The sequence below is a fragment of the Arvicola amphibius genome, chromosome 1 (assembly GCF_903992535.2).
Source record: "Arvicola amphibius chromosome 1, mArvAmp1.2, whole genome shotgun sequence".
Classification (NCBI taxonomy): Eukaryota; Metazoa; Chordata; class Mammalia; order Rodentia; family Cricetidae; genus Arvicola; species Arvicola amphibius.
The window spans coordinates 183979963-184001318 of record NC_052047.1 but is presented as its reverse complement, the minus strand read 5'-3'; the positions used below and the strand labels follow the sequence as shown (position 1 = coordinate 184001318).

At 47.1% G+C, this 21356-nt stretch overlaps 1 protein-coding gene across 1 annotated transcript in view; it reads right to left on the bottom strand.

Annotated features, from left to right (window-relative positions):
• Positions 1 to 5542: 5542 nt before the first annotated feature.
• LOC119818764 (acyl-CoA desaturase 3) overlaps positions 5543 to 21356 on the bottom strand; it is a 29299-nt gene continuing 13485 nt past the window's right edge. Inside the window, exons 2-6 of the mRNA XM_038336525.1 lie at positions 16926 to 17208; positions 12602 to 12732; positions 10782 to 10987; positions 9097 to 9329; positions 5543 to 5878 (exon numbers count right to left, since the gene is read on the bottom strand). Coding sequence (XP_038192453.1) covers positions 5679 to 5878; positions 9097 to 9329; positions 10782 to 10987; positions 12602 to 12732; positions 16926 to 17208 — 1053 coding nt within the window. The 3' untranslated portion in view covers positions 5543 to 5678. The remainder of the gene's footprint in view (positions 5879 to 9096; positions 9330 to 10781; positions 10988 to 12601; positions 12733 to 16925; positions 17209 to 21356) is intronic.

The window sequence follows — 21356 nt, the reverse complement described above, 5'->3', positions numbered from 1 at the left end:
AGGTTGGTGACCCAAGAGGGACTGAATTACCGCAAGAGTCCACAGCTCCACTGCTGTTACACACCCAAGTCAGTTAGAAGCAAATGCTCCAGAAATTGTGTAGTGTTCATAGCTGTGTCACCGGGCACACAGGGCCATAGGCTTGCCACCTCAGTGTTTTCGTTGTGATTAATTTTAATTGTCAGCCTGACTGGATTGAGAATCACCAAAGAGATAGACTTCTTGAGTATATCCGAATGGACTGACTGAGGAAGGGGAGAGTCACCCTGAATGTGGGTAGCACTTTGACACATGCCGGGGTCTGGACTGAATTAAAAAAAGGCAAAAGGAGGTCACAGGGAACTGGGCAGGAGCCTTTCCTGACAGACACAATGTCACCTCATGCTCCTGCTAGCGGAGCTGGAACACCTCCCTGACGCGCCTTCCCAAGTAAGCCAAAAGGAAAACTTCCTCCCTTAAGTTGCTTTTGTCTGGCATTTTATTAACGGCGCGGAAAAGAACAGACACACCTGTATTTCTAAGGAATTAGGAAATAGACATTGGGAAAGGAAGACGGACCTGTGTACAGTTTGACCAAAAGTGTGGGGATCCGCTTCCTTCCCCTGTGGCTGTGCATCTGACAGTCAGTAGAAAACCCAAGAGACAGAAGCTAGAATGTACGCACATTTAGCTGTGAAATTTAGCTGGGGAAAGGAGACTGCTCCCCAAGATAAAAGAGGTGCTGGGGAGTGGGCTCAGTGCATAAAGTCCTTGCCAGACAGGCTCGAGGTCCTGACTTCAAATCCCAGAACCCAGGGGAAGCCAGAGGTGGCAGTGCGCATCTGGAATCACAGAACTCTGCTAGGGAGATGGGGGAGGGAGAGACAGATGGCAGCCCAGGAGTTCCCAGGCCAGCTAGTCTGGCGTTGGCCACTCTGAGGACGTGGAGAAAGAGCTTGTCTAGGCACAATGGGGTGTTAATAGGAAAAATGAAAGGAGTCTAGCACTGATTTGTGCTCCGCTGTCAGCAGATGGACAGAACATGCTGGAAGAAGGCCAGGCCTATGACTCTGTGCAGTACTACCGTAAACCAAGAGCAAAAGAGAAATTGGTTGTTGCCAGGGGTGGGGGATGGGCGCGGGAGGTGAGAGAGGAGAAGGGTCAGAGTTAGGGGTGTAGTGTCTCTCTGGAGTGAGGAAAATGTTTTGGAACTAGGTGTGTTGGTTCCATAACCATGTGAATGTACAAAATACCACAGAATCGTTCGCTTTAGTTTTCTCATTTTTACTTTATTTTTTAAAGATTTATTTATTTAATCTATATGAGCGCTGTATCTGCATGTACAGCCCTATGCCAGAGAGGGCATCAGACCCCACTGTAGATGGCAGCGAGCCACCGTGTGGGTGCTGGGAATTGAACTCAGGGCCTCTAGAAGAGCAGCCAGTGCTCTGAACCACTGAGCCATCTCTCCAGCTCCTCAGTTTTACTTTGGAAGAAAATAAAAAAGATTTACAGTAGCACAGCTTATACCAGAGTCTTAGGGAGGATGGAGAAAAGAATCTTGCAGAGATAAAATTGCTAGGATCATAGCAGGGCATGTTTCCGAGTACTAACAAAGCACTGGCTGTACCCACCAGCGTATCCAGTCCAACGGATAGCCTGAAAACCCACACGCACAAGGACTGCTGCAGTGTGGGGATGTGATTCAGTCTGTGTAACTGTCCACATTAAGGTGGGTAATGTTGTGGAAATCCACATCATTTTAAACGGCTATACCAAGAAAAAAGTGTGTTTCGGGAATGTCTTTTATAGGTCATCTAGAATTCTCCAAGAAATAAGAAGAGGCGCTATGAGCGTTCTTGCACCCTCTGCTGGAATTAGGAAACAACTCACTTTGCTTTCCCTGACCCTAGATATTACTCTTCCTACGAGAGATGGCCTAGAATGAATAGTCTTCAGGGATTTTTGAGCATGTCCTTATGTGGGTCCAGACCTACCAGAAGTCAACACAGCCCACCTGCTCCTTTATAGCTTTGATAGAGAAGTCTGGGGAGGGTCGTGGGGTGGGACAGAGCTGAGTGTCCCCAGGAGGAAGTACTTTTTGCCTCTAACCACTCCAAGGCACACTCTCTATTTCTTGTGCTTTGTGATTATTATCGGAATCCCTTGTGCCAAATTCATTGAGAAAAATAAGTCTTTGCTTGCATCATAGAAAGCTACTATGGGTCACAAAACTGGACTTACTTCATACTCAGGTGACACTTAGCATGTTCTGTATCAGAGATAGACCCAGACACCCCTGAGAGTCTTCATCTCACTGAGCACTGACTGCCTAGTCACAGGGAGACTTTCCAGCAGGGGAAAGCGCCCTTGAGGAGCTGAGACTAATGGGGTGGGTGAACTGTCGTCGGAAAAAGTCAAGCAAATGACAGGCCTGTCAAAACTCAGCTGTGGTTTAGTGTTAAGATGCTCTAATGATTCCAAGCACGAGGGGGGGGGGGCTGTTCTCAGTGAGTCCTCTGTGAGTTCAAGACCAGCCTGGGATACCTAGTGAGACCCTGTCTCAAACAAGGAAGCAAGCAAACAAACAGAAACAAATGGTTCTGTAATAACGACTTCTGCACTGATATACCCAAATAAAAGAACTCAACTTTTTTAGAAACAACTTGATGGAGGAAGGATTGATTGGGGCTTGCAGTTTCCTAGGCTGAGGTCCATCCCAGAAGGAAAGGCATGAGCCCATCACATCGTGGGGACAGAGAAGGGAAAGAAGCCCTTGGTTCTGGGATCTGGTTTGTTTTTCTCATTGACTGTGAGTCAAGAATCTCCAGCACAACTAATAAAGCCAGAATTGTCTGTGGCGATGCTATGTTTTCCAGAAGAGACCTCAAACACCCATGTCGAAAACAGCAAATATACTTCTTTGAGGCCAGAATGCTTGTAACCTTGTGGCTTGGCACCCCCATCTTATGCCTGAATCAAAACAATGTGCCTCATGAAACCACCCTACAGTTTCACTTACAAAAGAAGATTCTCCAAGATAAGGAAAATAAATCAGCCCATGGAATTTTAACTTTTAAACCATGTTAAAAAATGTAGGCCTCACTTGATCTTCAAACCTTGTTGTAAATTACGTCCTTTGAGGAACACCCTTAGAAAGCTACAGGATAATCTATACAGTCATTGCCAAGACCAAACTTTCTGGGTCTTCCTGTGGCCTCTGTTACCCTCTCTCGTTCTGCTACTGTTCTTACTCAGTTTCTTTATCTCCCCAGCTAGTCTTCTTCTACCTTCAAGTCTTTAAACAAATATTTATGTATGTATGGTGTTTTGCTTGCTTGTACAGCTGTGTACATTTATGCAGTACCCACAGAGGCCGGAAGAGGGCACCAGATCCCCTGGAGCTGAAGTTACAGACAGTATGAGGGGCCCTATTGGTGCTGAGAAGGGAAACTAGGTCCTCTGAAGTGCAGTGGGGTCCTTAACCATTCTCGTTTAAGCCATTTCTCCAGCCCCCTTCTATTTTCATGTCTTTTATTTTTACTTTTATTTTTATATAGTCAACAGATTTCATGAGAATTACCTACATGACCATGGGAGCGGCTTTGTTTACAGAAGTGCAGATGCCTTACCAGTGTCTCCACCAAGAAGAGAGAGAAATGGAGGGAGGGAGGGAGGGAGGGAGGAGGGAGGGAAGACGGAAAAGCTGTCTGTCTCTATCTCGTGAGCCCCACTCCTAGGCATGACATGATGGTGACAGGCCCAATCTTGAATAGATCTTTTGCAGGTAATCACATCTGCCCTAAGTTCGAGAGTGCACAGGCCACGCCATGCCTGGAAGACAGTGTTCTGTGCCACCATAGCCCTGCTCTCAGGCACAAGCGCTGTTTCTGCCGCTTCGACCATGATATTCCCTGAGCGCTGGAGACGTTAACATGGATGCTGCTTTCGGGACTGAGCACTCGGTCACGTAGTCTCACTACCAAGACAAACCGAGTCTCTGAAGCTACTGCTGACCACTGTGAAAAGAGCCTTCTCTGACCAAAGCTGAGAGGCTTTGCCCAAACGGGCAAAAACATAGTTGTTCAGAAGGTAATTTGATGGACACATGTCCAGCTAGGAAAACAATAGTAAGTGCCTACTTAAGGCCTAGGAACTCCACAGCTACAGGCTTTAAAAATCTAATTTAAAAGTTACTATCATTACTTGTGTGTGTGTGTGTGTGTGTGTGTGTGTATGTGTGATAATTGTGTGTGGGGGGCACACGCAGGTGACAGGACAACTTTTGGGGTCAGTTCTTCCACTTGTTTTGGAGGTGGGATCTCTCTTGCCAAGCTACTCCCAGCTAGTAGGCTAGAAAGCTTCTAGGGAAGTCTCTCTGTGTCTCTCATCTCTCCATAGGAGTATTGGAATTTCAGAAATGTACCCCTATGTTGAGCTTTTTACAGGTCTCCTGGGATTGACCTTAGGTCATAAGGCTTTCACTGCAAGCGCCTTCATCTGCTGAGCCATCTCCCTGGACCCCAGCCCCAGCTTTTCGATGGTGAATTCCCTTCCGGCGAGTGGGTCTCAGGTCTACCCAGGAAGCAGGTGGTTACCCCTCAACAGACTTGCTGTTGTAGTGGCGAGCACATTGCCTGGCCAGTCCGATTGTTGAGTACAGCTCAGGAAGACTGTTGGAGAACGTTCTCCCTAGCAGCCTGCATGGCATCTTCCAGCTGTCTCTTTAACCAAGCATGTGCAACGAATGTTCACGGACCTAGGATCATCACGAACATAAAATCTAAGAGGAAGGAACGAGGCAAGGAGAAAACGCTGTGGAGGGATGCCTGGATTTTATCAATCCAAGGAGCGACCTGAACTAATAAAGGGGGACACGGCTTTGAAACTGTTGCAGAGGGACATGGAGTCATCCATCAGAAACTCTTCGATCCAAACAACTTTCCCTGGGGAAGCTAACTCTGAGCAGCTGCTGTCTCAGCCTCCTCATCTCTCTCTGTCTTGAAATGGGAAGAATTTCCTTGCCGAGTTCTAGGGCACAGGACAGAAGGGAAGGATGTTGTGTGGAGGGGCTCGTGTTTGCTTGGGCAGATGCTGGGTCCAGTCACAGAAAGAACGTTAGAACTCCTTCCACGTGACACCGCCCCCATGTAAGGATCACATCCAGCCTGCTGACTCCCCTGATGGTTTATCACAGTGCAAGCCCTGTGCCAGGGAAAGGGTTTGGGTTTTGTTTTTCTGTCTGTGGTAGTTTGTTTTGTTTGTCGGTTTTTGCCTTTTCCAGACGGTAGTTAGCAATGTCCAGGGGGATCGGGTTGGAGTTTTAGCTTGAGACACCTCCGTTGATGCTCAAGAGAGATCAAGGCAAGAGCGCTGTCCATGGAGTCCTTTAATTTAAAACATTTGCTGAGTTTTCAAAGGTCTCTTCCTACCTACTGCTAACCACAGCTTCCCTGAAGGCAATGAAGTATGAGGAGGGAGGGGAGAAGGACTTAGCCATGGAGAGGCCCCTGGAGCAGAAGACCAAAAATAAAAGGGTATCTTTTTTTTTCCTTTTAATGATATTTGAATATTTTACAATAACAGTGTCTTGAAGCAAGACTCTTTAGAACATTGATGGTATTTTTTACTATTTGAGCCATACTATTAAACCTCTGGTCAGCTGGTTTTGGGAATGGAAAAATAAGGCAACCCCAAACTCAGCCACTCCTGTGGCTCCCATCTCCAGTTCTTTTGATCCTGGCCAAGACAGCGGCCTTGGACACTCTCTTCCGGTCATAAGCCAGGCCCAGGGCAGCCATGCAGTCAATGAAGAATGTCGTGCAGTTGATGTGCCAGCGGTACTCACTGGCGGAGTAGTCGTAGGGGAAGGCGTGGTGGTAGTTGTGGAAGCCCTCGCCTGGAAGAGAAGCACAGGGAGCAGTTAGGGGGCTCGGTGACTGCTGCCTCCTGATTTTACTGAACATTTTACTGTTCATTAGTGAATGGTTAACCCACTGCCTTCTACTCAGAAACAATGAGTTCAGAAGCCCTGGTTGTCCTTAATATTTGAAAGTATGTTGGAAGGAAATGTGTCTCGAAGGCTAACGGTATGAATATGATTTTTTTAGATTTATTTATTTATTATGTATACAGCCTTTCTTCCATGTATGCCTGCAAGCAGAAGAGGGCACCAGATGGTTGTGAGCCACCATGTGGTTGCTGGGAATTGAACTCAGGACCTCTGGAAGAGCAGCCAGTGCTCTTATCCTCTGAGCCATCTCTCCAGCCCCCAACGGTATGAATATGAATATTCTGGGGAAATACTTTACATTGGAAAGTGCCGGAATGTCAGTGTGCTCTGAGATGCTCTTGGCTCCTGGACAGTGTATGTGTTCTCAGGAGGGGAGAGTCCTTTGGAAGATCAGTATCTACGCTTCTTATGAAGGTGACCAGGCAACACCCCTTTCCCCGTGGGGCTGGTGACAATAGAAAAGGCAGAGAAACCAGGGCCCAGCCAAGGTGGGCCTTCTCTCAGCCGTTGCTAGTTCACACAGTGGCTCCTGTGGCTGCTACTTCTTAGAGCTCAGACCCTGGTGCAGGGGAATGCTCGTAAAATAGACCCCCTTAATAAAGATTTCTTCTATCATATGATATTTAATTTTTTTCCTGAAATTTCTGATTTTTGAACGACAGTTACTTTTATAGTAAATAAAACTGAATATTTAATAAAATATTTACATAAACATATTGCAAGAGATACAAGCTGTTGGAGCCAGCCTGGCAACCCAAGTTTGATGCAAAGAAGCCATATGCAGGTGGAAAGACAGAACAGACAGTACAAAGTTGTCCTCTGATCAGCACGCAGGCACTGTGGCAGGCCTACCCTCCCCCATCAGCCACACAGCCTCGCTCACTGTAATGACTATTCTTTTTGGGTGGGGTGGGGGTTGGGAGGAGGTGTAACTGAGACAAGGTTTCTCTGTGTATCTCTGACTGTCCTGGAACTCCTTTGTAGACCAGGCTGACCTTGAACTCAGAGATCCTCCTGCCTCTGCCTCTAGAGTGCTGGGGTTGAAGGCAAGCAACATCATGCCCGGCTTGTGATGGCTATTCTTGGTTGTGAAGTTTACTATATCCAGAATTAACTAAAACCCCCAAATGACTGGGTGTACCAGTGTGGGATTTTTTTTTTTTTTTGTATGTGTGTGTAATCAAATCATTTGAACTAGGAGGACCCACTTCTAGTCCCTGTCTTTGGTGGGAAGACATGCCCCTACCTGGGTCCTACTTTCTGCTGGAAGCCTAGGAATGGAGGAAGGAAATCTCTCTCTCTGCGCGCTTGCTCTCACCTTCTCTCACTAGCAAGTCTTTCCCTTCACTGGTCCACTTCTTCAGGCCTCTGGCTATAAGGAAAACCAGCTGAGATATCTGGGTTGAGCCGCTACTGGAGTCTCGGCCTTCCTGTTAACGGCAGCCTTTGATAACTAACTGGACCACAGCCTGTTAGTCCTCCTAACATACACGCATGCTATAAGCTCTGTTACTCTGGAGAACCTGACTCACACATACACAACTTCTCTAATAAAGGTTTTCTGCATAACGTGATACTTAAAACATTTTTCCAAAATTCCTGATTTGGATGAAAATGTGTTATTTTTATGACACTGAGGATTTAACTGAACATTTACACAAATTTATTACAACAAATATAAATTGTGACTTCAAGAAGTATAAAAATCACTGGGCGGTGGTGGCACGTGCTTTTAATCCCCCTTACTCTGTGAGTTCGAGGCCAGCCTGGTCTACAGAGCTAGTTCCAGCACAGCCAGGGCTACACAGAGAAGCTTCATCTCAAAAAACCAAAAAAAATTAAAATCTAACTTCCTTTTACAATTTCTATGTATACTATGTAGGAATAACATCAAGATATAAAGTGCTAAATTTTATAGAGAGGACAAAAACAGAACGGTTTATCATGAAATAGAACAGCAGATGAAGCCCCTGACTGTGGGGTCTGGATTTATACATTGTTACTTGGCCCTGGCTGTGATCCAAGTTACCTAGATGCTGACCGGGAGACAGGAAGTTCAAGTCTGGCTGGGACAAATCAGAAAGACTGGATTTCCAAGGGGGGAAAAAAAAAGACCTGGGAAAATAGCTTATTGGTAGAAGTTCAGTGTCAGCCTAGACTACATAGTGAACTCTTGACTCACAGTGTGGAAAAGGGCTTGGGACAAAGCTCAGAGAGGGAGCATTTACACAAGGCTACATTTGTAAGTGTAGGCCCTAGTACTTCTGGAGGATCGGGATAAAGGAAGCAGGGAAGAGAGGGAGGAAGAGAGAGAGACAGCAAAGGAAGAGGAAGGGAAGAAGGAATTGAGACCAGGATGGCAGAGGATGAGGTGGGGGAGGATGAGAAGGCATGGAGAGGAAACACCCAGAGAGAAAAGCAGGGTGCTGGCTGCTGCTTCTAGCAGCCGAGTCCTAAAGCGGCTGGAGATGGGACGTTCACTATAGGGACATTTACAGAACTCATCTCTGGCCTCGGGATCCCAGTTCTATGACCGTCTAAGAGTTGTAGGCTATAGCGTAAGTAGATAAGATTGACTTAAACTTTGGAAGAGCAGGCAGTGCTCTTAACCTCTGAGCCATCTCTCCAGCCCCAAGATAGTATTTTTTTTATCCTTCATGTTCTCCCCAATATCACAACCCCTGGTTTTATAGTGGGAGACACGAAACACAAGGTACAGATGCCTCGTGTCTTCCTCACAGCTCACCAAATAAGGAGACGGAATGGAAAAAAAGGAATAAAAAAGGAAAGGAGAAGGACACGTCTGCTCCTCGGAGTGGTGGAGAAGGAGGTTCACTGTGGATATGAGGGAGAACCTAGCCAGAGGCGGGGACACCTGGGAGAGGCCATAGGAAGAACAGCCTGGTCCCCTGAGCTGCAGAGTTCAGGACAGGGGACAGGGTGTGCTAACCAGGAGGGCTCCATAACAGGTAGAAACTGAGAGATACAGGGAGAACCTGGTAGCCAGATCTGCACTGATATGTTAAATAGGGACCTCAGTCATTAGTCCCAGGTTCGAAACCTAAGACCACTGAATGCCATAATACTATAGATGGTTTACTCACCCAGAGTTCCCACGGAAACCAGGGGATTCTCCCGGGGGTCAATGTTCTTGTCATAAGGGCGAAAGCCATAGAGATGAGCGGCACTGTTCACCAGCCAGGTGACATTGAGCGTCAGAGCGTATCTCAGAAAAGTGGCAACATACAGACTGTGCGGGAAAGTTTCACCCCAGCAATACCAGGGCACCAGCGTGGGCAGGATGAAGCACAGGAGCAGGATGCCGAGTTTGTAGTACCTATGGGGAGAGAGCACACGCAGAGTCTGTGGAGCGAGGATACCTTACCTGGATCGGCTCTTCTCAGTGGGCTGTTGTCTTCCTCTTACACTGAGTGCAGGTGTGGGCTGGGAGTCCCATCAAGAAAGAATGGAGGTGGAAAATCCTTTCAGAACGGAATATCATTATCATTCTCAAGGTAAGTCTACGTTGAGCTGAGATTGTCCCAAAATAATCCCACCAGTTGCCCATAGAACAAGGTCCCTACTCTTCTTCATGGAGGGATGAGGCGGGTCATTCAACAAATCAGGACCAAACCACAGCCTCAGTCTGCGTGGGTGCCAGGGCTGTTTTTCATCTGCCCCTAAGCCCCTTTCTCTCTTTCAGTCTTTGACATTTTTCCATTTCCTGCTAATCTCCTCTCTCAAAGCCTTCATGCTGTAAAAGTTCCAGGAAGCATAATGAGTGTCCTCGATCTCCTGTGGATTCTGTCCCTCTGGAGGCCTTGTCCCCATCTCATTTCCACACAGACCGACCTCTGATTTCCTGAGAGAATTGTTTGGTGCCCATTCAGCAGTCATGTCTTTAATTTTTGGGTCACGGGTGCGGCCTGCATCCAGCTTTCCCATTTCTTCCCTAATCTGGGTCCTCTCTAGGCTAATTTGTGTCCTTTCCTCAACTCTCGGGCTCAGTGTCTTCTTCACCTGACCTCACCTGGCCTGACCTGGCCTGACCTGGCCTCACCTGACCCAACCTTTAAAGCACAGCTACGATTGCACTGCATGCTTTTGGAAAGACAAACTGTGTTAATCCCATGTGTGTCTAAGACACTCGGGACGACAGTCTGTTTGAAATGATAATTTATTTTTATTCTTTTTTTTTGAAACAGGGTCTCACTATGTTGTTCTGGCTGTCCTGGAACTCACTATGTTGACCACGCTGGCTTCAGACTCACAGACATTCACTTGCTTCTGCCTATCAAGTACTAGGACTAAAGACCTGTGTGCCACCCCATCTGGCCAATGGACTTTTTTCTTTTTTTTTAAGATTATTTTTTATTTATGCATATGTGTGCATGTCTGTGTTAGTAAATGCCACATGAACATGTGTGTCTGTGAAGGCTAGAATTGAGTGTCAGGTTCTTTGGAGCTGGAGTTGCAGGTGTAAGCCGCCCAATATGAATGCTGGCATCTGAGCTAGGGTCCTCTGGAAGAACAGGAAGTGCTCTTAACTTCCCAGAGGATCTTTGTTTTTTGAGACAGTCTCATTATGTGACTCTGGCTGACCTGGAATTCACAGAGATCTGTTTGCCTGTATCTCTCTGGCACTGGGATTACAGGCGTGCACCTCCACACTTGGCTTAAATGATAGCTGTGATGGTATAAACCCAGAAATTCATCCAGCTATTCTAAGTGCTAAGAGAATGTGTCAGTCTTGAAACCTACTTCCTAAGCTCCATCCCCCTTCACTCACCTCCTCTGGAACATGACCAGCTTCTCGGCTTTTAGGTCAGACATGTCCAGTTTTCCTCCCTTCTCTTTGACAGCCGGGTGTTTGCGCACGAGCAGCCAGCCCACGTGAGAGAAGAAAAAGCCACGCCGGGAATTGTGAGGGTCGGCGTGTGTTTCTGTGAACTTGTGGTGGGCGCGGTGATCTCGGGCCCATTCATACACGTCATTCTGGAGGGACAGAAAACGGGACACCAATATTGAGAAGAGAAGCCCTTCTGGGAGAATGCAAGAGCCTAGGTGTCTGCCAGGGCCTGGAACTCTCAGTCCAACTCATTATCAGAGTCCTGAGACTCTGATTAACTAAGGAGGACCAGAGGAACACCCTCTCTAGCCGTTTACTCCCAGAGCTTATGTGGAAAAGCAGCTCAGAGGCCCAGAGCACAAGAATGGCACGGTTGCTTCTCAGGGGTGCGTGGTGGAAACGGGAGGTGAGTCTTAGTGCTCAGACGGTTTCTCTGGCAGAGAGCACGGTGACTCTTCAGACAAGCATCATGAGACAGGGTTCCTCTGGAGATGTCTGAGCCGGGGGCAGAGCGGTTATGGGGCGAAGGCCTTGGGTTCCATGGTTCTGCTGTAGTAGAGGGGCAAACACTCCACGTCAACTCCTTCACAAGTGGCATGTCTCCCAACCCAGGAGGGCCAACGTGTAACTGACAAGCCTGAGTACATTTCTGAACCACCTCGGGACGTTTCTGGACTTTACCCATCTCTTCAAGAATGTGTCAGTGTTTCTCTTCTTTCTCTTTGTCCTCCAAAGACAGAAACTGGGAGCCTTCGCCAAATAAATTTTTAGAGCAGAGGTGATCACACACGTGTAATAAGAACCTCAGAGCCGGGCGGTGGTGGTGCACGCCTTTAATCCCAGCACTCGGGAGGCAGAGGCAGGCGGATCTCTGTGAGTTCGAGGCCAGCCTGGTCTACAAGAGCTCGTTCCAGGACAGGCTCTAAAAAAAAGCTACAGAGAAACCCTGTCTCGAGAAACCAAAAAAAAAAAAAAAGAACCTCAGATATCAGAGAGTCAAAATAACTAATCTCTTTTCTGAAACCTTTTCCTCTGCACCCAAGTCAAGTCCCACACTATCAGCAACAGCCTATGGCTAGGTGAGTCTGCTTCTCTAACTTCCTACTGTCTACCCACTAGAAACTTCTTGGCAGGAACCATAGTCAGTGCTTGACCTACATCCATCATGCTAACCCTTGACGGGACAATCAGGCTCGCTTATTTAATGGCACGGTGACTCAGTTTCCTTATCTGTTCAGTGGGTAGAACAATAAGGCCTACCTTCTGGCGTGGTTGTGCGGACTAAAGGATTTAACCCGTGCCAAATGCTGGCACAGTGTCCAGCACATGGAACTATAGACATGTTCGCTCTTGCTATCTGAAATGAGAGTGTTCTTGAGTCTTAGACACATCCCACCCCAATCCTGTTCTAGCAGGGTCAGAAGACAGAAAGGCATGAACTTTTGTTGACAGTTTAGGAAACCATCGTCAGTTTCTTGATGATGGCGTTCTATGGTCCTTTTCCCCGAAGGACCACAGCAGTCATCCTATGTGACAACCCAAGAAACTTGGGGCCAAAAGAAAAGTTATGTCTGGAGAACCCGCTCTACTTCCTTCCTGTTTCCCTTCCCAGTGACTCCGAGGTGTCCCATGTTGTGGAGAGCTCTGCACTTGGGAGGACCACTGAAGGTAGTGGTCCATTGTGGGTGCCAATGTTCTCCACACTGCCCTGGATCAGCCATCGCGTAGAGGCACAAGAGTGAACAGCACCAGCTTCTCACCTGGAAAGCCATGGTGTTGGCAATGATGAGGAAGACCCTCAGGGGCAGGCGTGCTTTGTAAGTTCGGTGGCTCCACAGGCGATGGGCTCCGGCTCCAATGCCCGTAATACTGACCACATAGTAGACAAATACTGCAGGGACAACAGAAGGGTCAGCCTACTGGGAAGTGTGCAGCCAGGAGAAGCGTATTGGGACACTCGCCTGACACCAGAGTGTGCTTCTCTGGGTTTGAAGGAGCACATGCGTTGGTCTCCGAGATACCATAGCATCCACCACCTCAGGAAACCATCATCATCACCTCAAACCACCCCACCGAGGACTGGAGGGGAAACCACCCCATCTAGCAATGGACGTGAGTCGAGAAGACCCAGGCACAAAGTGGGCAGAAAGGCAGTGTTGGGGCAGCTGGCCCAATCCCTGTGTTCAGGGGCGTGGCTGCCCCAGGGGAGAGGGGTACCTTTAAAAAGAACTGGGTGGCAGAGAGACGCCCTCCCCCCCCCTCCCTTCGCTAGAGCCTTGGCTTTGTAAGTGTCCCTCTTTCTCCTTTTATTAAAACTGATTTATTCTAAAAGGACTAGTTTTGGTTATTTCAACTCTCCCGCATCATTTTGGCGTTCCAACGTGGGGCCCCGTAGCCACCAACGCGGAGGAACTCCCGCGGGGTTGTCCGCGGCAGTTTTTCCTTTTCTTTTTCTTTGAGCTGCCTGCATCTTAGTGTGGGAAATCAAACCGCAGCGCGCCCATCTAAGCCACGCCGAGATTGTATTTCCCCTCCCCCTCTTCCCTCGGCTCCGCGCGTTCCGAGCGCTCAGCTCTGTCCTCTCGCCCGCCGGCTCGCCCCTCCTGCAGAAGGACTCCCGCTTGTGCAGCTTTTGCAGAGATTCAACGTTGATTTTAAACTAGCGGATCGTCCAGCTTTTGCAGAGATTCAACGTTGATTTTAAACTAGCGGATCGTCCTGCCCGAGCCTCCCTGTCGCCGCCGTTTCTAGCTCTGCGCACCCTGGTCCAGGACGCCATCTTTGGTTTTCCCAAAAACACGTGAACCTAGGTGCACTGCGCCATCTACTGGCAGACAACAGTAATTACAGGTAATTTTTCTTTCGATTGAAATTAAACAGCACTGCAAGGTTCTGTACTTGGGTACGTCTTGTGGTCAGAGGTGTCTCTTTTTTTTTTTTTTTGGTTTTTCGAGACAGGGTTTCTCTGCAGCTTTTTTAGAGCCTGTCCCAGAGGTGTCTCTTGAGTGATTATGTACATGAAGTTAAAAGCTCTAAGTGTTTATCCAGGGCCACTGCGCTAGTAGAAGTGGATTCACAGTTTCAGACTAGGTTTTCTACCAAGGCTCTGTTCCAGTTCGGGGCATATTATACATCTCCTTGTAACTTAACACAGCACCTCGACTTAGAACCTACAAGATCAGGGGGTACCTACCATCTAATGTGGAAAGGACACTGGGTGTACCTGTCTGCTTCTCTGAGTGTAGCACCAGGACATGGGACTGAGTCCTTGTTAGGAACAGTATAAGACACTCGAGGGACCTCTGCAAACCATGGAACCTCAGGGGCTACAGAACTTAGCCAAGACTGGGGACACCAAACATTGCACAAACTGCCATGTGTCCTTCTGCATCAAGAGGTAACCATTTTCTAAGTGGTCTCTTTCCTCCTCTCTTCTGCCTACTATGCCCCATTCTGTTCCTTCCGTAGGATCCCCAGGGCAACAGAGGTAGCATCTGTCCTCAGGAAAGTGCTAGCCATATTCTTCTGAACTGGGCTGAGGCCTCGGATAATCTCCAGCCTCTGGCTGTGTGGTGATGGAGATCTTCCCATATAGAGGATCCGGCTGTACAGGTAGCAGAGAAAGCAGGAGAGGACAAGCCCAGAAATCCCAGGAGGAAAGGGAAGGCTTTGGACAGAGCAGAAGGACCAAGAAAGTGTGCAAATTTGCCTCGGGCTTCAGATTGCCTAGGTTTGTTGGCTCCACAGACAGTACTATCTTCACAGGGAAACCGGGGTGGGATTCCTCATATCCCGAATCATGTCCTTATTCTGCCAATAGCTTAGGTCACAGAGATCCTTTCTCTGTCCCCAGGAGAGAGATTGTTAAGTGTCCACACCAGTGAACGGCCTCCCCTTCAGGGGAGGGTTGGGAAGGTTTTGTACTTTGACTCTCAGTGTGGGCAGAGAGGTCTTACTCCAGAGGGCGCTACTAAATGGCTCTAAAATGAGAGAAAAACTTTTCCAAGTCCCCGAGCCAGGAAAATGGCACAAATACAGTCAGTTGTTAATTATGCATTATCCTTTGGGATAAAACAGTAAAAGCCTCTAAAACCTAAAGGAAGGAGAAGATTTCACCCGAGACTTCAATCCTTCTTGTCCTGAAGAGTTTCGCTAACCCACGTCTCACAGCTGCCATGCTGCGAGCTAATCTACCAACCAGAGCCCCGGGACAAGAGTGAAATAATTTCCCTTGCAGGTTCGGTGCGCCAAATTTCCTTTCCAAAATCATAGCACACACCAGAAGGCAGGGTCCCACAAGACAATAACCGCAGTCTTGGCTTTGGATGGTATCCTTTCCCTGAAGTAGCAACTGATGCCAGCCAAGATCAGGCAGTTGGTCAAACGCAGGCCTGAACTGAACAAGGCTTGTGCAGAGTACTCAGGCTGGAGAGGGAGGAAGCTCGCAGGGAATCAAACTGCTCTGAGGACTCCCCTCACCCCCGGGCCTCCTGGTTCTAATAATGCGTCATTGCCTCAGCAGGTAACTAGAAAACCCAGGATCCCAAGAGAGGGAGTTTCCTAAGCTGTATTTCCTTGGGACAGTGAGTGGATTTCCTAAAACAATGCTTAAGGGCCCGAATCTCACCACCTACAAGATGAAAGAAGCCTAGGACAGACAGGGTAAAACTAGCTCTGCTACACAATACATGGGGTGGGGGGGGAGAAGAAAGAGGGGAGGAGGGAGGGGGAAAGGGGAGGGAGGAGTTGTAAAAGAGTCCCAAAACCTGACTCTGTTCCCCCAACTTCCCTGTACTATCTGGGAAAGAAGGGCCGGCTCATCAGCACTCAGAGAATGCAAGAGGCCCCAAGTCGGCAGAACTCCTGGAGTCAGGGCTTGTGCAGACCAGATGCCTTCTTCAAGTCTGTTGTCTAGCACACCTGTCCCTGCCCAGGAAGGATGGGTAGAGGGGAAAGACAGCTGGTATTAGCAGGTGTTAGCCCCGTGGCATGATATGGCTTCAGGAGAGAGGAACAGCTGCAGGCTGGGTAGAGACTAGATCACGAACCATTTCTGTAACGTACTTGTCAACACCTTGTTGATTGACGTGTGCTGTACTTGGAAGACCTGCCTGGGGTAGCAGAGCCATGTGCCTGTACACTTGGGCATTTGGGGAGCCTGCTTTACCCTCCTCCAGGGCAAGCAGCCTGGTCCTGCCAGGGGTGAGGTCTGAATGGGAGTGTGGATAGCCATCCCTCTTTTGTACTTTTCTTCCCAATGGCTCCTCCTTCCGTGCAGCCTCTCCCGCATTCCCTGACTGAGCTTCGCCACCTGAGTTGGTAAGGTCCCCTTTCTTCATGCCCCCTAGGTAGGGCCTGGTTCTCCTGTGTCAGGAAAGGCGGGACAGGCAGCCAAGTACTGAGTCACATAGAAAAGCTTATTGGGGCTGGTTGCCTCATTGTCACGGTGATACCCTTCAGTGAGTCCTGCACATGATTTCAGGGCTTGGTCCCCAACACTCACATTAAAGTACCCCCAGGGGCTAAGGATATGACACAGTGGTAGAGTACCTGTCTAGTATGCCCCATGTCCCATGTTTAATTAAGAACAACAAATTACCCCAAGTTACTTTTGCCAGGTATGGTAGCTCAGAATATAATCTCAGCAGGCTGAGGCAGGATGATTACCATGGGTTCAAGGCCAGCCTGGACTGCATAGAGAGTTTAAAAACAGCCTAGGTAACAGAGTGAGATTCTGAAAAACCAACCAACAAAACAGTTGTGGTAATGGACACTGTAGTGCCTGCACTTGGGAAGTGGACCCAGAAAATCAGACTCGAGGTCATTGTCTGCTATGGAGCGAGTTCCCAGCCAGCCCGGACTGCATAAATGAGAACCTGTCTTGTTGAAGAGAAAGAAGAAAACAAAACAGAGACTTTTGCTTCCCAATCCCACTGGGCTGCATTCAGTTAGTTCTATCAAGAACCACAGAGAAAAGCTAGGGAAAGCTGGACCTAACGCGGCCACTGCCTATCGCAAGACGCCCTTCGTTAGAGGTAGGGGAGAAACTTGAGGCACTGGCCCAGAACAAAGAAAGGTGCTTACCCCAGAGCAAGGTGTAGAACTTGCTGGAAGGAATCAGCACAAGCCCATACAGGGCCCCTAAGTGCAGCAGGGTCATGAGGATGATGTTTCTCCAGACGAACTCCATCTTGGGCAGGGGCCCCTCCTCATCCTGGTAGCTGGGGTCGTATATGTCTTCCTTCATTTCAGGACGGATGTCTTCATCCAGGTAGAAGGGCACTGTCTTTAACTTCTCTCTTCCTTTCTGCATGACTTCAGGGCGGGGTGACGTGATGGTCGTGGTGGTTGTACTCGAAGAGCTCATCTACAAGGACGGGGAGTGAAGAATGAGAAGGGCAGACTCCAGTAGGCACTCCCCTCTGGCATGCTGCTGGCAGAAGGGCGCATTAGGGGTCCAGCCCCCATCCCAGTATCTGGCTTGACTAAGGGCTGGTGGGAGAAAAGGTTTGCAGAAAGTGTGCAGATTGGTTGTTGTCAAACCTCCAGGTGAAGGGGCAGTGGGAGAGGAGAAGGAACCTTTTATGCCATTGGCAAGCCAGAGAAAGCTCTAAGGTACTCAGAAAGGCACCAGCAGGACCCGAGCAACCTTTAAAGCTTGGGAGACAAAAATTGGGAAATACAACGTGCTATTCACATCTCTACCAATTGGTGGCAGTAGAACCTTGAAAAGGCGATAGTGGAGGGGTGGGGGAGCCTATCAGAGACTAGACCCATCAGGACAGAAGGCTGAGACTGAACTTGGATTCATCATCTTTGCTCTGGTTCTCAATAAGAACTCTGTCTAGAAGAAACGCAGGGAAGCAGCTTTTGCTCTGCCTTCCGAGGAGTGTGGACTCTTCGAATAAGACATTATTTAAAGATTTAATTCCTGGGTTTTATTTACACAAAGAGCCATGTGGACCATTTACATGTAGTCTGATGACCAAAGGGTGACCCAGGTTGACTCTTTAGACTATCTCCTCTCTTGCCAGGGCAGTTTAATTTTCCCTCTTTAGACAGCTGGATTAGGGCGATATGCTGGATTTGCTGTCAAAATTTCTGAAATATGTCAGTTTCCGAGACAGATATAAACAGAATAGAAGTGGGAGCCAAGGTCAGGGCACATTAAATTTGTGTCTGATAACCATGCCCAAGATTCATCTCTGTACACACAGCCTCTTGGTCTTAGTCGCTTTCCATAGAGCGGCATGAGTGCCTATTTTTGTTGCTGGCTTTGAAATGGGGTCCTGCAATGAAGTCCAGGCTGGCCTCAGACTCAGCCTCTAGCTGGAGTCTCCCAACTTCCCAGACTGCAGGCAAGCGCCACCATGCCCAGCAGAAGTTCATTTTGATTCCGACAGCTTCCTCCCTGGTTTCTGAACAACTATCTCTGAAGACATCACTGATTAACTAGTGGTTTGGTTTTGGCCATCTCATGTTTCCAGATCTGTCCTTGTTGGTTTGATCTGACCTCACACTGGAGAGTGTTTGAGGTTTATGATGATGATGATGACGATGTCACCTTTATACAAACTAGAGGAAATTCAAGTGATAAAATCCTTCATCAGATTGTTTGTAGGAATCTCTGTAAGGGATTTCCTTGATTAATGATTAATATGGGAAGGCTCAGCTTACTGGAGGGGTCCCAAGTTTTATAAGAAGCAGGCTGATCTAGCCATGAAGAGCAAGCCAGGATGCAGCGTTCCTCCATGGTCTCTGCTTCAGCTCCTGCCTTCAGGTTCCTGCCTTGACTTCCCTCAGTGTTGGAATTTTGGTCTTTTTTTTTCCAATCACAGCAATAGAAACCCTAACACAGGGAGTGACAGATATTAAGGAATTAGTGTCAATAAAACCCCCTATAATGTCAAAATCAAGCAACAAATAATTTAGAATGCTCTTAGGTCAGCCTTAGCTGGAGTTCATTTTTGAGTTGAATTCTGTGGTGTGAGTTATATTCTGGCATCTTTAAAAAGATACTATTTTTTATGATTTTTGTTAGAAGTAGTGGCTTTGTACAACATCAATAGACAGGAATCACAAAGTTAGGTTCTGCCTGCCTGCCTGCCTGTCTGTCTGTCTGCTTGTTTTATTTCTGAGACAGACTCTCAGACCAGGTTGGCCTCAGACTCATTATGTAGCCAAGGATAACCTTGAACTTCTAATTCCCTTGCGTCCATCTGCTGAGTGCTGGCATTACAAGGGCATATCAATACATCCTGTTTGGGTGGTATATAGAATAACAAAATGTTTCTTTAAACCGAATAGCTGCGCACTAGGGTTTCAAACAGCAGGACTACCTTCATGGCAGATCTTTTTCATCTGAATGTCATCCAGGAAAAACAGAAATAAACAGAAACTCTGGAGTTAAAGACATCGTAGATCAAATTGACCCAACACATCTACAGGATATGTACACACGATCTTTTTCATTAAAAGCAAAAAATTCCTTCAGTGTATGTTGTAATCTCTCCTTTTTTTAAATCTCTAAACTGTTAATTTGGATTCTCTCTAATAGTTAATTTTGTTAAAAGTCAAATTTGTTAATCTTTTCAAAGAATCAGCCTTTATCTCATTCATTCTTTGTGTTTTTTAAAAATTTCCTTAATTTTAGCTCTTCCTATCCTCATTTTTGGAGCATTTGTTCTTGTTTTTCTGAGGCCTTCAGGTATGTTATTAAGTTGTTAATTTGTGGGCTCTTGAATTTTTTGATGTAGCCATACAGGTTGTAAGCTTTCCTCTTCGGATTGCTTTCATTGTGTCCCATACACTTTGTTATGTTGTGTTTTCATTTTCATTCACTTCTAGGGTTTTTAAATTTTTCCTCTTGGTTTTATCCTGAGCCCAATTAGCATTCGATGGTGCATTGCTTAGTTTCCATGAGTTTGTGTACTCTCTGCAGTGCCTACGGCTCATCACACCCAGTTTTCTTCCATTGCACTCAGATGGAATGCAGGTGCCATTTCAACTTTCCCTGCACTTGATGAAGCTTCTTTTGTCTTCTAAGATGTAGTTATTTTGGAGAAATTTCCATGAGCTGCCGAGAAGATCAAGTGTGTGCATGGTATATCCTGTCTATTTGATTTATGTTTCTGTTTATTCTATTTTTCTGGACGACCTGTCTACTGGCCACAGTGGGGTCTTGAAGTAACCCACTATTGCTACGTTGTGGTAACCCAGTGTTTTTTAGATCTAATAGTGTTTCTTTTATAACATTGGGTGCTCCTGTGCTTGGTGTATATATGCTTAAGGTTGTAATATCCTGTTGGTGGATTATTTCTTTAATGAGTATGAAATTCCCTCCTATTTCTACTGGCTAGTCTTGTTTTAAAATCTATTTTGTCAGCTATTATTAGCCATGTCTCCTTGTTTCTTAGTTCCATTTGCTCGGAATATCTTTTTCCATCCTTTTACACTAAAGTGGAACTATCATTGATGGTGTGGTGTGGTTCTTGGAGGAAGCAATCCTGTTTATTACTCCCATGTGTTATTTCTGTGTCTCTTAGAGAGTTGAGAACCATGCATATTAGGAACTACTGTTGAGCAGCATTTATTATTTCCTGTTATTTTGTTTCTTAATATTCAACAGGGGCAGGAGAGATGGTTTAGCAATTAAGAGTACTTGTTGCTTTTGCAGAGGACCTGGGTGTTGCGGGAGCTCCTTCCGCTCTTTCAGCCAATAGCCGCTGAGATACCAGCCCATTGGGGCGTGGTCTCTCTCTCTCTCTTTCTCTCTCTCTCTCTCTCTCTCTCTCTCTCTCTCTCTCTCTCTCTCTCTCTCTCTCTCTCTCTCTCTCTCTCTCTCTCTCTCTCTCAAAAAGCAGCCGCTTCCCTCTGCTTTGAAAACACTTTTTAAAAAATGTTCAGCGTCCTTAGCCACCAGGAAATTGCAAGTTAAAACTACCTTGAGATTTCATTTTATATCAACCAGAATGGCTAAGATAAAACCAAACAAAAAAAGATGGCAAATGGTGGCCGTGGATGTGAGGAAAGGAGGGCTCATGGGAGTGCAAACTGGTGCAGCCAGTGCAGAAATCAGTATGGAAGTTCTGAAGCTAGAAACAGATATAACACACAGTCCAGCTGTATCACTCGTGACCATATGCCCCAAAGACTCTATGTCCTCCTACAGAGACTCATCCGTGTTCTCTGCCGCTCTATTCACAATAACCTGAAAATCCAAAGAGTCTAGATTTCAACAGATGAGTGGATAGTGACAATGCGGTATATTTACACAATGGAGTATTATTTAGATGCTATGAAGAAGGGAATTATGACATTTGCAAGTAAATGGATGGAACTGGAAACAATAATTCTGAGTGAGGTAACCCAGATATCTAGATACAGAAGACAAATGTTGCATTTTCTCTCTCTCTCTCTCTCTCTCTCTCTCTCTCTCTCTCTCTCTCTCTCTCTCTCTCCCCCTCTCCCTCTCATCTTTTTTTGGCATTATATTAAAATCTTTAGAGATGTGTG